Raw genomic sequence first — 15,048 nt, 5'->3', positions numbered from 1 at the left:
AAATTTTTTGGGTAGAAAAAAATTTGCAGGATCCATTCTATTGAAAACTATAAAGTTTCACAAGTTTCTGTGGTTAGGTTCCTAACCTAAATAAATTCGTCTATGCTTTTCTATTTATCTATGATCCATTCGAAAACTACACAGTTTCTGTGGTTAATTTCCTAACCTAAATAAATTCATTTATTGTCCATGCTTTTTGTAACAAAATACTTGTTTTATAAAAAATGGCTAACAACAAGCTTAAACGAAAATTAGTTGCTGGAAATCAAAAGGCAGCAGATGAAGTTAGTGAAAAAATTGATACAGCCATAATTGAAAGTGGTGAGAATTCAACAGTAAGTTTATAAGAATTTTTTAATGAAGGAACCAAATTAAATTTTGATATTTATGTAATAGGATGAAGAACTGTTAAACACTATAGAAAGTGAGGTAGAAGATAGCTCTGATTCTGAGGCTGAACTAGAAGAATCTGAAGATGAAGTTGACGAATATCCTGAAGAAGAATCTGAAAATAGTGATGAAGATGTATCAGGAAATAGCGACGAGGAAGACTCTGAAGAGGAACTTGAAGGGAGCTCAGAAGAAGAACTTGAGGAAAGCACCGAAGAGGAAGAAAACGACTCTGATAGTGAACAAGCAGAAATATCTGAGAAAGAGATTATTGAAAAAAAAGAGAAGCCGTCTACAAGCAACCAAAAAAGGATTGATCACGAAAAAGGTATTCATTTCTTTGATTTTAGGTTGAAATAACAAGTTATTTTTGAATGATTTTTGCTATCGACAAAATCCTACCTGGGCAATTTTTATGGTATTTGTTTTTTAGGTTCATCTAAGAGGAAAGAAAGTAATAAAAAAAATAATATCATTGGTAATGAAATAACAGAAAAAAAATTGGAGAAAACTGAAACTGTCCCAGATGAATATCAGTATGACAGTTCTGATGAGGAAGATATTAGAAATACATGTGGAAATATACCTAAAAATTGGTATGATGAATACAGTCATTTCGGATATGACTGGGAAGGTAAAAAACTCATTAAACCACAAACTGGTGATATGTTAGATGAGTTCCTTAAGAGAGTGGAGGATCCAGATTTCTGGAGAACTGTAAAAGATCCCCAAACTGGTCAGAACGTTGTGCTTAGTGATGAAGACATAAAACTTATTAAGAGGATTAAGGCTGGAAAAATACCTGATGCCAACTTTGATGAATATGCTGTAAGTGTTAATCCCATATTCTAATAGATTATAAGTATTTATGATTCATCTGTTTTTTAGCCTTGGGTAGAATGGTTCACAAGTGAGGTTATGAAAACGCCACTTCGTAACTTCCCCGAACATAAGAGATCTTTCCTTCCCAGCAAAGATGAAGAAAGAAAGGTATCCAAATTGGTTCATGCCTTAAAAATGGGATGGATCAAAACTAGGGAGGAAGCTGCCAGACTCAGGGCTAAGAAAGAGCCTCAATATTATATGTTATGGAAAAGTGATGATCAGGCTGAAGAAATGCGGAGAATATATAAACACATTCCCGCACCTAAAAGGTACTGAAACAGCCCAATAGTCCAAGAGCCCGTGAGTGCCAGACCTTCGGATTTTCATAAAAGCTGAAACTTTTTCTATGTGTGTCCCTAGTACAGGTAAGAATGATCCCCACCCATGAAGCTGAGGCAGCGGTGGCTTTGGCAGGTAACAGGTAACAAAGGTGTATAAAATTCCATCTCAAATTTATCATAAAATAAAACTTAATTTTTTTATATTTGATTCATAATAATATCAAAACTCGCGTTGCTCATTGCCAGACAGTTAGTATGGTTGCAACCCTCTGCCGGACACCCTTAAACTATTATAATTTATAATTATACTTACGTTATATTATAAAATCTCAATTTTATATATAATTTTTTGGGGGCCTATTAATCTATGTTTACATGATAGCCGGACAGTTTCGACGGTTCTATCATCTTGCTAGACGCATTCAAAGTGAGCAGTAGTTCGGGGAGCAAGGAACGTATACAGTAACTAGTGCGAGTGAGACAGAGTGCTTGGTCTATTGCGGTCCTTCACTGCGCATCCACTGTTATCAAGTTCAAATTGTGCAGCTTATTTTTTTCTTAGTCAAGAAATTTCATTAAATAAATTTTTACAGTTTGAATAACAAATATTTAAAACAGTACTCAGTAAAATTGTTCTAATACAACTCCAATCATATCGAAACTCTAATAATTTTATTTATATTATTTTTCATTTTTACGAAGTTTATTATTTTCAATTCTATCAAAATTGTAAAGCCAATGAATTAAATGAATGAAATTAAATAAAGTAAATCAAATTTTATTGTTTATTATATCAAAGGGCAAATTTTTTTTAAAATAAAAAAGTTACAGAAAAATATATTTATTTTAATAAAATCTTTAAACATTTTCATCATTTTCATCGTCGTCGTCAATACATCCATATTCCTCGTCACTATTATTCCATTCTGTGGATTGATCGTCTTCAATATCGCCTTCTTCATTGTTTTCTGCAATAGTAAAAAAACCAAGTTAATTTAATTACAAATAGTCCAAAATTAATGTATAATAATTTAACATAATTATCAAATACCTGGAACTGTTTTTAGAGATTCGCTGACATAAGTCGGTAATTGATCTCCTTCAAACCATTTAAAATAGTAGTGGTCATTTTCCAGTATCCAACCATTATTTACTGGTTTATATGCTGTTGGCTTTTGTAAGTGAGCGTTGTTCCATATGCTACATATGTAATTCGCTCGCAAAAATTGCTGCCATAGCTCACTTTTGCAAGGTGGTAAACAGCTAGCATCGAAATTTTGCAACTTTTTTCGATTAAAAGCTTCGTTCACATCAGATACTGTATACGAATTAATAAACATTTGTAGCCTAGCAGCATCAACATCATTGATATCATTCATATTGTATAGATAGCATACAAAACTTTGAATTATATCGAAGATTAATACTTGTTCATTGTTATTTTCGATGATTTTGCTGTCACCAAACTTCATGAATGCTTGTTGAAACTCTACATATTTTTTTAACAATTTAAACGGTTTTAATTTTGCTTTTCTGTAAAATGCAGGATTGTAATCACATCCTGTGAAAGCGTGTAGTCCAGGTAAACTTCTGCAAATAGATTCTCCTAATTTGGCGTGTATATTAGTTAGGTCCACATATCTTAAATTATTTCCAGCTCCTGTAAGCATCCAAACATGTGATCCATCATTAAGACGATGCATGTGACTTAGCATTATAGCAGCAACATCGGTGTCAACAGTTCGAATCACAATGTTTGCTTCATGGTTAATTTTACACGCGTGGTACACTATTTTGGTGTCTGCTTCTTCATGCTCTGGGCAAGACAATTCCTCATTTACACCTGACATCACTTTTTTGGCCTCATTAACAGTAAACGAATGACATTTTCTGAAATTTATATGTATCATTTTATTGCCAATAAACGGCGCCATTTCGTCAGAAGCCCAGTGTAAAATAAAAAAATCAACTAGAGCTTCTTTAAAATTAGAATTTTTTAATTCTTTGACAAAGTCACTAGGACGGACTTGTTCAGGACCAGCAATAGTATACTCCAATTGTGCAGATTCAAATCGCAGAGAACGTTCGTATCCTTTTATCGATGGGGTAAAATACTGGTCGAAAACGACATCAATTCTTGACGCTTTTAATTGAGTTACCATCTGCAACATTTTTTTAGAAATGTCTCCGAATTTTCTAGGAACATTTTTCATTGTATGTAACAAAAAAAAACCGTCAATTATTAGAATATCAATTTGAGATGGCTGTTCATGCTCGGCCTCTTTCTCTAAACATTTCATCAAAGCAGATTTATCGGTCTTGCAAACGGTCCCATCCAAATGACACATTGACAACGGTACTGAAGTAATCGGGTAGGATAAGATTTTTGAAATGTCAATGCTGTAATCCATTGAGATTCCCAGCATACGTCCAAATAAATCCCTTTGAATTTTAACTTCTTGAATTTGTCCACCGACTTTAATTTTTTTTTTTTCATAATCTTTAGAAAAATTATTAATAGATTTTTTTTTAATAGCTTTTTCAAATCGCGTAATATCAGATTGGCATTCAGAAATGAATGTTTTTCGAAGGCTATCGCCGTTAGCTTCTAAATTTAATAGAAATTCTTCTACTGGCAGTGATGCGGACTTTCCTGATGAAATATTTACTAATTGGTCTTTGGGAACTTCTAAACTGAAAGGATTGATAAATTGATCGAAAGTTGCGACAAATTGTTGTAATTGTTTGGCGTTTTTCCTGATATTATGGGGATTCAAATCTGCTGAAATATCTTGATGTTTTTGTAGTCCAAGTTCAAGATAAACTTGACTTATAATTGTAGATCTCACATCATGGTTTCGAGCCCACCGTTGTCGCGCCGAAATTGAGTTAGTGAAGTGTATAACACCTGTCAGCCTTCTTGCAGCTTCTGCATTTATAGTTTGCTCTAGAACCAGGTCAATAGGTTGTCTTGAAAATGGCTTGGTAGTTCTTTTAATTCCAAAACAGCCTTTTAGGAATCCTTCATACAAATCAGGATGAGTTTTGTCAACTTGCAGTAGATTATCATAATATTTGACGCTCCACCTAGCATAGTTTTGTTGATTCAATATAAAAAAAATGCTTGTAATTTTAGGTAACACTGATTTAAAGAGTTGAAAATTTCCAGCACGAATACTTCGAGACAAGTCCAAGTAATGATGTATAAGATTTATATAAATTAGATAAAATTGTGACGTTTTACCATGCTCCCCGTTAAGGGTTTGTTGTTTGTAGATACCGTAGTTATTTATCAGCTCTTTAAGGCCATCATTTTCAATTTCAAACAAAGAAATTTTGCAATTTTGGAGTCTTTTAACTTCATCTATTATATCCTCAGTTAAGGTAATGTTATCATTTTGTAAAAATGATTTAAAATGTAGTATTTCTAGTCCTAATGCTACTAAAGGATGCAATCTTTTGCAGCGATTAAAGTGTTTTCCCTCTAAAAACCCATTAACTGAACCGTTTGCCAGCAAATTACTCTCAACCATTACAGTAGTCAACCCACAATCATTAATTACTTTACCGATAGCTTTGAAGTAAGCCATCATTATATGAAATGGTCCTAAATGAATGAATAAATTATCAAATGTTGGTTTTTCTGTAGCTTGTATTTGTAACGCTACTTTAGCTATAGCTAGATCGTAGGTTACCTGTATGTAGGGTTGCTGTAAATCTTCAGCTATTTTTTGGCTTTGTTTCATAGTTTCTAATACGATTGGTGTACTGGTTGGAGATGCATTTATCGGCGTCAAGTAAGATATATGTTGTTGTGGACTATCCTGATCATCAATCTGACTATTGAAACCAACCCACATAGGTACATCAGGTAATTCTAAAGCGTGACTAATCATCCATATGTTGTCAATTTCCGTGTTTATTTGAGAGTCTATACATTCTATATCATCGACTGATAATTGTAACTCACTTGTCATTTTGGGTTTCTTAGGGTATGGCATTTCATCTATATTTATTTCATCAAATGTTCTTCTTCTTCTTTTTTTATTCGGCGAAGTATTTTCACTTGAAACTTCGGACATTTCAGGCTCGTCAGTTGTATCTGCATCGATATTTTGGTATATTATTCCGACTGTGTCGTGTAAAGTATCCTTACCACTAGAAGTTTCAACAAAACGATCAAAATTATCGTATGCCACACCAGTAAAAAGCTCTGGTTTTTTTTTTATTTTTTCTGGACATAAGCTAGACTTTTTCATTGATGTAAATGTAGTTTCAGTTTCTAATTCTTCAACGCCTTGATAACTAATACAGTGTCCATATCTGTTTATAATGTCAATTATTTTTCTGCTGCTTGTTAAGCTTTTTAGAGTCATACCTAACATGATATGCTTTGACGTTTTAACTCGACCATCATGAACTCCGAAAATAACATCTTGACAATAAGAACGAACTAGACGAGAACATTTTTGGCCAGTCTTTCGTTTTTGGTTACATCCACCAAGAAGGGTAGAATAAAAGTCTGATAATTCTTCTGGTATTGAAACTTCTCCGGATATTAAATGCTGTGATGTTATATTTTTTGTTGATAATTTTTTTTTTTCTATTTGGAGTATTATTTTTCTCAGAATCAATGCAGATTTTTGTAAAATGTTTTCTTGTTGTAAATTATCCAGTACTGAATCATCGATGGCTTCTAGATATTTTGGAGCTAGTATTTTTTTATTACGAACAGTAAAGAATTTTATATCCTTAGAGAATACTTTTAAAATTTTTTCTTCAAGGTGGTGTGCTGTGAAAGTAGCTGTCATTTGAATAGAATTTTCTTGAAAAATTTTTTCTAATAAATCGATATATGATTCATGTAAATACACTAATAAAAAACACCGCCCTTTTTTAATCACATCTTCTTTAATGATTGTACTAATTTCGTTAAAAACTGTTTGATGATACTCCCGGTGATAATGCCACTCCGTTTTGCTAGGCGTTGCTTTTAATGAAGATAACTTATTATTAAAATCAACTCGGCATTCAGTATGATAATAGATTTTTGAGCCAGAAAAATTATCCAATTTATTAGAAAAATCTGTAAACTCTTCATGACTTTCAATATTAGGTTTGACACTATCTTTAAATTGCTGAACATCAGCTGCATGAAGCAGAATCATTCTCGATCGCACTTTTTTCTTCTTTTTATTACAAAATATACAAACAACTTCATTATCATTTTTACCAGCAATATTATCAGTCGAAATATTAACATCTTGAGTTACAAAATTATTATCAATAACTTCTGGTTCGAAAACGTCAGCAATATCTCGAAGAGTTGCAGATTGTAGACCTATTGATTCACAAATTGGAGCTGGCTGAGATGTCGTGGGAGATTCTGAGGGTACAGACTGTAAATGAGATTCATTTTCAGATGTCGAAGGTTGTGTTTCTGTGGACTGGGATAGTAAAATTAGTTGAGATGAAGATTCTGTTGACGAAGATTGTAGATCAGGTAGTTTGGAACTCAAATCTCGTATCGACGACAAGGTTGAAGATGAGTTGCTTGTAATTACACAACTCTCTTGTTTTTTTCCTTTTTGTTTTTCAGCACTTAATGGTTGAGAGGTGAAATATTTTTTCATAAGACCTGTAAATACCTTGTAACATACTCTGTGATAACCACTCTCGGTGTATTCACTAGGTAAAGTAATGTCTCTGTATTTTAGCTTATGTATTTTTCGTAATTTAAGAATAGTCTGGCATTTTTTTAAAGTTTCTTCAGAAAATAATATTATGTGTTCATCACTTTTCTTACAAACAAAGCAAACTATTTTTTCGTCACTCATGATAGCACTTTATTACAACTGATCACATTTATTTTATAAACTGCACAGAAAAATAATACATTTATTATGAGCATAGCCGTTCACCAGATAGTTACAATAAACAACAGCTGATGCGCAGTAAAGGGCCGCAATAGACCAAGCGCTCTGTCTCACTCGCACTAGTTACTGTATACGCTCCTTGCTCCCCGAACTAATGCTCACTTTGAATGCGTCTAGCAAGATGATAGAACCGTCGAAACTGTCCGGCTATCATGTAAACATAGATTAATAGGCCCCCAAAAAATTATATATAAAATTGAGATTTTATAATATAACGTAAGTATAATTATAAATTATAATAGTTTAAGGGTGTCCGGCAGAGGGTTGCAACCATACTAACTGTCTGGCAATGAGCGACGCGAGTTTTGATATTATTATGAATCAAATATAAAAAAATTAAGTTTTATTTTATGATAAATTTGAGATGGAATTTTATACACCTTTGTTACCTGTTACCTGCCAAAGCCACCGCTGCCTCAGCTTCATGGGTGGGGATCATTCTTACCTGTACTAGGGACACACATAGAAAAATTTTCAGCTTTTATGAAAATCCGAAGGTCTGGCACTCACGGGCTCTTGCTCTACAAGATAAATAATTTAGAATCTCATTTTGGGAGGTTATGTTCGAGAACTATAATTATTCAGAGAAAGACGGTGAGATTTTAAGAAAAGTTTATATTAGTCAAGACAGTTTTGAAATGATGTTTGGTTAATGGTTGGGGGCCTCTTTGAGACTACTTGGTGATTTGTCCGATTCTACTTCAATAAATTTGGTATGGCTTATTCAATTTTGATGAAATCTTTAGTGTTGTATAATATGAATGAGTGCATTCAATAATTCCAACACTTTTTTCAAAATACCGTGTTTTATTGTGATAATTTCACATTAATTGTACAGGTTGAAAAAAACACCTTGTACATTACGTTTTCGAAACTTCTTTACCTGTTTCAGATTCTGCCATAATGAATCAGTATTCAAGTATTTTCCATTTTTTTTGGCACATCTCTGGTTTTCTCGGGAATTTTTTTTGAATAAAGAACAATATTGAAATTTCACTCCGAAAACCGGAGGTGTGCCAAATAAATGGATAAAAACCTGATTAATGATGAATTATTTATGGTTTTGGAGATGTTATATTTAGGGTGTTTTTTCAAACCGCACAATTAATCTGAAATTATCACAAGAACCCTGAAACTATCACAAGAACCTTGTATTATGAAAAGCATTGAAATTAACAAATGTACCCACTCCTATTAATTGTGCTATCCTGAAAATTTCATCAAATTTGAATGAGCCATGCCAAAGTTATTGAATTAAGTAGAATCAGACAAACCACCCTGTTGAAGCTCAACTAAGGCCCCCAACCATAAACCAAACATTGTTCCTCAACTGTCTTGACTAGTGTAAACTTCTTTGAAATCTAACGGCCTCCTCTGGAATCACCTTGTATTTACCGATTGAATAACGTTATTTTATTTAATATTTTAGGCTTTTACCTGGTCACTCAGAATCTTATAATCCGCCGCCAGAATATTTGTTTGATGAAAGAGAAATGAAGCAGTGGAACAAATTCAAAGATACTCCTTGGAAGAGGAAATCTCATTTTGTACCCCAGAAATTCGATTCTTTGAGGAAGGTACCTTCGTATAAAAGGTGAGATATTGTTCAAATGTTTGTTTTGTCAAAGATTATTCAAAGAGATGGTTTGGTTTATTATTCATTTTATGAACTGTAAAAGCTGTTGACAAGAAATTTGGTATAAAAATTGTTTGGAATATCATACTGACCCTCCTATTTTGAGAATACAATTATTTAATATTGAATGCTAAAAATCATGGGATAATACTTCAAAAATATGCATTATAACATTGCAGTGGCAACGCCAGTTTTTAAGAATAGGGGAAAAAAAGGAAATTAATACTAAATAAATTTAATTGAATTGAAATTATATGTAATCATGAACATTTCATAAAAAAAGTTATTGATGGCAAAATTCATGTTGAATTTTTTTGTTGATGCCATATTTCAGGGGGACCAGCAAAAATTATGGGGTGTCTGGGCCCCGCTGCCCTCCCCTCTTTAGTGTCGCCACTGTAAACTTGAAATTATTTTGAATGCATTATTTTTTACTTTTAAGTCCTAGCTAATATGGTTTTGCAGTTTAGAGCATTTTATTTAACTAACAACTAATAGGTCTAAGTTCAAATCAGATATTTATTTGAATTTGTACATATAGATATTTATTATTATTATTTTTCCATGTGTTGAAATATTTTTGCTACATTGGAAATATGTATTGCTAAAATTATTTTTAATACTTTATTTTTTACTATTGAGTACTAGCCCTTATAGCTTTCACTTCAGAACATTTTATCTAACCAACAATCAATAGTTCAAATCAAATATTTATTTTGATTTTTCCATGTAGACATTTTTATTTTTTCTTTTCATGTTTTGAGATAGTTTTTCTACTAAAAAAGAGAATAATAAACCATGGTGTGAAATTTACTACAAAACATATAAGAAATAGGTCGCAATGAAATCATTCTATTGAATTCGAAGTCATTTTCTCAAACACTAATTTATAAATAATTTATTGAATACAGATATGTAAGGGAACGTTTCCTGAGATGCCTAGATCTTTATCTCTGTCCGAGAGCGATAAAGATGAAGATAAACATCGAACCAGAAGCTTTGGTTCCTAAACTGCCAAGTCCAAAGGATCTCCAACCTTTCCCCAACGTTCTCTCTAGACAATACAAGGGACACGAAGACATGATTCGTACCATAAGTACAGATAAATCTGGTAAATTCCTGTTGAGTGGGTCCGACGATGGTACAGTGAAGATATGGGAAGTCTGTACTGCTAGATGCTTGAAGACCATAAAGACTGACGATGTTGTGAGGTCTGTTGAGTGGTGTCCAAATGCTGGATTATCCCTGATTTTGGTTGCTAGCGGTAAAAGGGTCCTTCTCATCAACCCTCATGTTGGTAAGTTACATAAAAACGAAGGGTATATCGCCGAAATTTTTGTTTTTTTGTTTTGAAGTTTTTGTTAGAATTTTGGGGGTTAAAAATGGTTGATTTCTTTCAATTTGTAAACAACTAAAAGTTTCTAATGGTTCTGAAGGGAATTTTTTTCATAATTAAAATAATAAAGTTTTTGAGTGTTAGATGTCATGGAAAATGTTCATATAGATTATAGAATAATCTGAAAATTAAAATGACAACTCATACTCGAGTTCCTGAAAAATGACTGCTTCATATATTTCGCTATATCTTGGTTTCTATTCAAGATATTCGAAAAATTTTAAAATATTTTCTTCAGTAGTTTTTATGGTTTATTTTATATGATACTCATAACAGACTCTTGAACAGAAACCAAACTACAGTGAAATATTATAAACGTTTATTATTATGATAAAAAAAAATGAGGGGTCCTTAAATAATTTTTCTCTAAGTCTTTTAGTTCTCGAAATCCTTTTAGGGAGCATTAAATTAAGGGCACCCTATACGGAAAATATCCAAGGAAATCACCAACACAAAGGACCAAACTTTCTACTACATTTTTCCTTCAAATTTTTAGGATTCATCGAAAGCAATTCAACTCACGTCCAATATTTATATCATCCTACCCACAATATATAAATATATATGATTATTTCCATAATGGCTCAGATATACTTTGATACGAGAGAAAATAAAAAATTATAGCATAAAACTTGCGGTGCTTTTTATTGAAATATTTTTCAGGCGATGCAATGGTTGCTTCGAAAACAGATTCTGTACTCTTTGAAGCCCAATCAGTGGAAGCTGTGATGATAGAGAGAGTCAGAACAACGGTGCAGTGGTCTCTTCCAGAGGATGAATTATACAAAAGGGGTGTAAGGATAGTATTGACACATTTCAAAGAGGTCTCGCAAGTCACATGGCATGGTAAGGGAGACTATTTCGCCACAGTCATGCCGGATGGTCAAAACAGATCTGTTGTCATATCCCAGATATCACAGAGACGATCTCAACTACCTCTCTCTAAACCTAAAGGTGAGCAAAATTAACATTTTTCACTTAACTAGGTAATTACCTTCTTTCAAGTTAGAAGTAACGGCTGTTTTTTTTAAGAGGTTGAGAACTTCAAATGACAAGTGAGACCGACAATTATAACTATAATCTGGTAGATAATTTCATGGCATTCATTTTTCAAATATGCGCCGCGGCTACGAGTTTTACAAAGTCCATTCTATCGGTTCAATTTCACCACTTTTTCCAATAAATCTGGACATATGGCGTTAATAGTGGTTTGAATATTCAAATGCTTCAGTAATCAATAGGCGTCAAGTTGCACTAACGAGAGGGCCAGTTAACAGGACCACTTTCGGAAATAAAAATGCCATCAAATTGATTTTGCAATAAATTGATAGTAAATTAAAAAAAAAGTGTGCTGTATGGCAAGTTGCGCCGTCTTGTTGGAACCAAATGCCGTCGATGTTTAGCTGATTAATTTTTTGAAACAAACAGTCAGCATGGCTCGATAGCACTTGTCACTTACTGTAACCGCAGTTCCTTTCTCATTTGAAATGAAAATGCACCAGTCCATCCTTATGGCCTGTTTCAAATTAGCTCAATAAACGAAAATGCGACGTAAAAGATGGTCATTTGCCTTGGCACGTTAGCTAAGATCTTCAAGTAAAATTTTCCATGTAGTCGAAGGACAAAGGCCAACAAGTTGAAAACGGCGACGTATCGACATTTCAGCGTCATCTTCAACACTTCGCGCTTCAGCAGAAATATTCTCTTTGGTACGCACATTTATTTGTTCTGTTGGTTTTGAATTGGGAAGAGTGAAATTAGTGCGAAAACAATCAACTGTACAAATTGCTTGTTCACTAGGCCGATTATGTTGACTGTAAAATGGACGACGTGCTGTATGAACTTCACGAATATTTTTATTTCTTCAAATTAAGTTTCTGCAATTTAGAAGCGTTGTTCTGGTGTTAAACGATTCGTTATGAATTGCCATTCCTTACTGCCTTGCCAAACCTTACTGAACAGATATGTCAACACAGTCTGACATTCTCAATTGTCAAACAACAACCATCGAAACTTCTCATGCAGCTAAAAAACACCTGTTATCTTTGATCTACAATATCCATATGGAATCTAACATGTGTTCATTTAAATTCAAAATAAAGAGTGCTGTGGAGTTATTAGAGTTGATTTTCTGTGATTACAAGTAGCTCTTAGCTTGTATCATATAGTTCCCTGATTCGAAGTATGTGAACAGATGTTGGTGATATGGTACAAGCTGAGCGCCACTTGTAATCACAGAAAATCCACTCTAATTTCTCCACAGCACTCGAATGTAAAGGAACACTCTGTAGTTCCCATATTCGAAGTATTTAAACAAATGTTATAGACATGGTACAAGCTAAGCTCTACTGGTAATCACAGAAAATCTTTCTCTACAGCACTCTTGACCACGAATTTAAATGAACGCTCGTTACATTAATATTACATTAATATTATTTCATATTACTAAATGTGAAATATTCATTTGCAATACTGTCTCGAATACTTTCTTCAAGTTGTTATTAAATTGTTTCAGGTCTCATCCAGTGTGTGCTTTTCCACCCAACCAAACCCTGCCTCTTTGTAGCCACTCAGAGACATGTGAGAATATATGATCTGGTTAAACAGACATTAGTGAAAAAGTTGATGACGAACTGTAAATGGATATCGACGATGGCAATTCATCCGGGTGGTGATAATCTCCTTGTTGGTACTTATGATAGAAAAGTTTTGTGGTTTGATTTGGATCTTAGCACTAAACCATACCAAGTTTTGAGGCTTCATGGTACAGCTGTAAGAGGTGTTGCATTCCATAAGAGGTATCCTTTGTTTGCATCAGGTTCCGATGATAAAAGTTTGATTGTTTCCCATGGAATGGTCTATAAGTGAGTATAATTTTATTTGAGATTTTTAACAATGAAGAGATGTCTTTTTCAACACTAATTGTTTTGTTCTTTTGCAGTGATTTACTTCAGAACCCATTAATTGTTCCCTTGAAAAGGTTGGAAGATCACAAGCAGTACAATGATTTTGGAATCTTTGGTGTTCATTTTCATCCTATGGAACCATGGGTATTTTCATCCGGTGCTGATGGTACCATTAATTTGTACACACATTGAGTATTGAATAAAATATTTATTTTTATATATACATATTTTGTTATATTTTCTTCGAAGTTAATAAATAAATTGTTGGAAAATGTACTCTTTCAATTATAATTATTCAATACCCGTATAATTTAAGAAAAAAAGTGAAAAAAAAACAAAGTTAAATAGAGAAAAAGAAACGAAATAAAAATAATATTGAAAGAGATAAGATACAATACATGATATTATAACCGAAGAAAAAAGTCACTGGATCATTCCATGGCCCTCACATAGAACCACATAAGAAGGCAAGCTTATATAATATCGTAAAATATTGTATTGTGTAGGAAATGCCCTCTTTGAATTGTTTTGAAGTTATCTGTTAGCATCTTATATCTATAGTGATGGCATATTGTCACTTTTTTTTTTGGTACCAACCAAATACTTGTTACTGCTTGAACTGTTGACAAATCTGGGGATATTTGCTCACTTTGCTCTTGTCAATTTACGATCTTTTCTGTTTGTATTTCAATTCACCAGGCACCTGAATGTTTGAAAATGGTAACTGGTTAATATCAAATGTTAGTATTGTTTTTTGTAGACCTTTATGCCCTTAATGAGAAAAGCTGATTAGAAGATTCTGATCATCGTAGGTTCCCAAGTTATAGAGTGTTCAATATAGACATAGTGATGAATAGAATAAATACAAGAACCAGGGTCACATAAATGGATGTAAAAGGGAGGAAGTAGAATGATATATTAAATAAATTTACTTTGTAAGGGCCATCCTATGTACGGGCAACATAGCCCCCTAAAGGTCCTATATTATTATGTATAAGGAAAAATGGAATAAATTATCATCGTTTATTTTTAATTTTTTAGGGGTATTTATCATCTTTACTTATGTGTTACACGACCCCCTTAAACCCGCGCCCCCTGGGACCGCGCTTGTTTCAACTGCATGTAGGTATAAATGTAAATGAAAGCAGGTATTCATACTAAACAACCTTGTTTAGTATGAATACCTGCTTTGCAAAAAACTTTGCACAGGTACCTTTTATTGAATAATTTAAAATATTAAATTGATCCGTTCTTTTCCTTAAAAATTTCTCATTTAGACGACAGTTTATTTCACACGCGAAAAAATAAATTTATATGATACTCACATAGATAATATTTGTGATTTTCATCTCATGAGTTAAATTTTACAGTTCAAAAACTCTTTAACCAATGGGCCGAATAATTTCAAATTCTGAAAATTTGTCACCTTTTACTATCTCATTCCTTCAAAATTTCTGAAATCGAATAAATCAGATCCGGACCAGGAAATTTTCAGACATTTTCTATTTTTGTGAATATTGGATCACCCTGTACGTGAACATTATGATTTTTTTTTCCGTTTTCGCAACCACAAAGAATTATTTTACGATAAAAATTCTAAATCTCTGTTTGGCACGGT

General features: G+C 33.0%; 2 protein-coding genes across 2 annotated transcripts; one reads left to right on the top strand and one right to left on the bottom strand.

Moving 5' to 3' along the window:
• The first annotated feature begins 145 nt into the window (after positions 1-145).
• On the top strand, positions 146-13,706 carry LOC123674811 (ribosome biogenesis protein BOP1 homolog). Its single transcript, XM_045609901.1, has 9 exons — positions 146-335; positions 397-718; positions 824-1,218; positions 1,279-1,544; positions 8,922-9,086; positions 10,040-10,425; positions 11,188-11,478; positions 13,040-13,388; positions 13,466-13,706. Exons 1-9 carry the CDS (start codon positions 225-227, stop codon positions 13,620-13,622), a joined length of 2,442 nt encoding a protein of 813 aa, XP_045465857.1. The 5' UTR covers positions 146-224; the 3' UTR covers positions 13,623-13,706.
• LOC123674810 lies at positions 2,382-6,034 on the bottom strand. The gene is made up of 2 exons (XM_045609900.1): positions 2,608-6,034; positions 2,382-2,524 (listed from the first exon to the last, which is right to left on the bottom strand). The coding sequence occupies exons 1-2, from the start codon at positions 5,939-5,941 to the stop codon at positions 2,415-2,417; spliced, it is 3,444 nt and encodes a 1,147-aa protein (XP_045465856.1). The 5' UTR covers positions 5,942-6,034; the 3' UTR covers positions 2,382-2,414.
• Positions 13,707-15,048: the final 1,342 nt, after the last annotated feature.

The sequence above is a fragment of the Harmonia axyridis genome, chromosome 3 (genome assembly GCF_914767665.1).
Source record: "Harmonia axyridis chromosome 3, icHarAxyr1.1, whole genome shotgun sequence".
NCBI classification, from domain to species: Eukaryota; Metazoa; Arthropoda; class Insecta; order Coleoptera; family Coccinellidae; genus Harmonia; species Harmonia axyridis.
This window is presented reverse-complemented; position numbering and strand designations above follow the sequence as displayed.

What these genes read in the sequence shown, in the direction of transcription:
- LOC123674811 (XM_045609901.1), top strand. Translation starts at nt 225, where the DNA reads ATGGCTAACAACAAGCTTAAACGAAAATTAGTTGCTGGAAATCAAAAG. An exon ending in AAAGTGGTGAGAATTCAACA is followed by an intron (nt 336 to 396) that starts GTAAGTTTATAA and finishes TTTATGTAATAG; the next exon opens with GATGAAGAACTGTTAAACAC. An exon ending in AAGGATTGATCACGAAAAAG is followed by an intron (nt 719 to 823) that starts GTATTCATTTCT and finishes TTTGTTTTTTAG; the next exon opens with GTTCATCTAAGAGGAAAGAA.
- LOC123674810 (XM_045609900.1), bottom strand. Translation starts at nt 5,941, where the DNA reads ATGTTAGGTATGACTCTAAAAAGCTTAACAAGCAGCAGAAAAATAATT. An exon ending in ATCTCTAAAAACAGTTCCAG is followed by an intron (nt 2,525 to 2,607) that starts GTATTTGATAAT and finishes TTACTATTGCAG; the next exon opens with AAAACAATGAAGAAGGCGAT.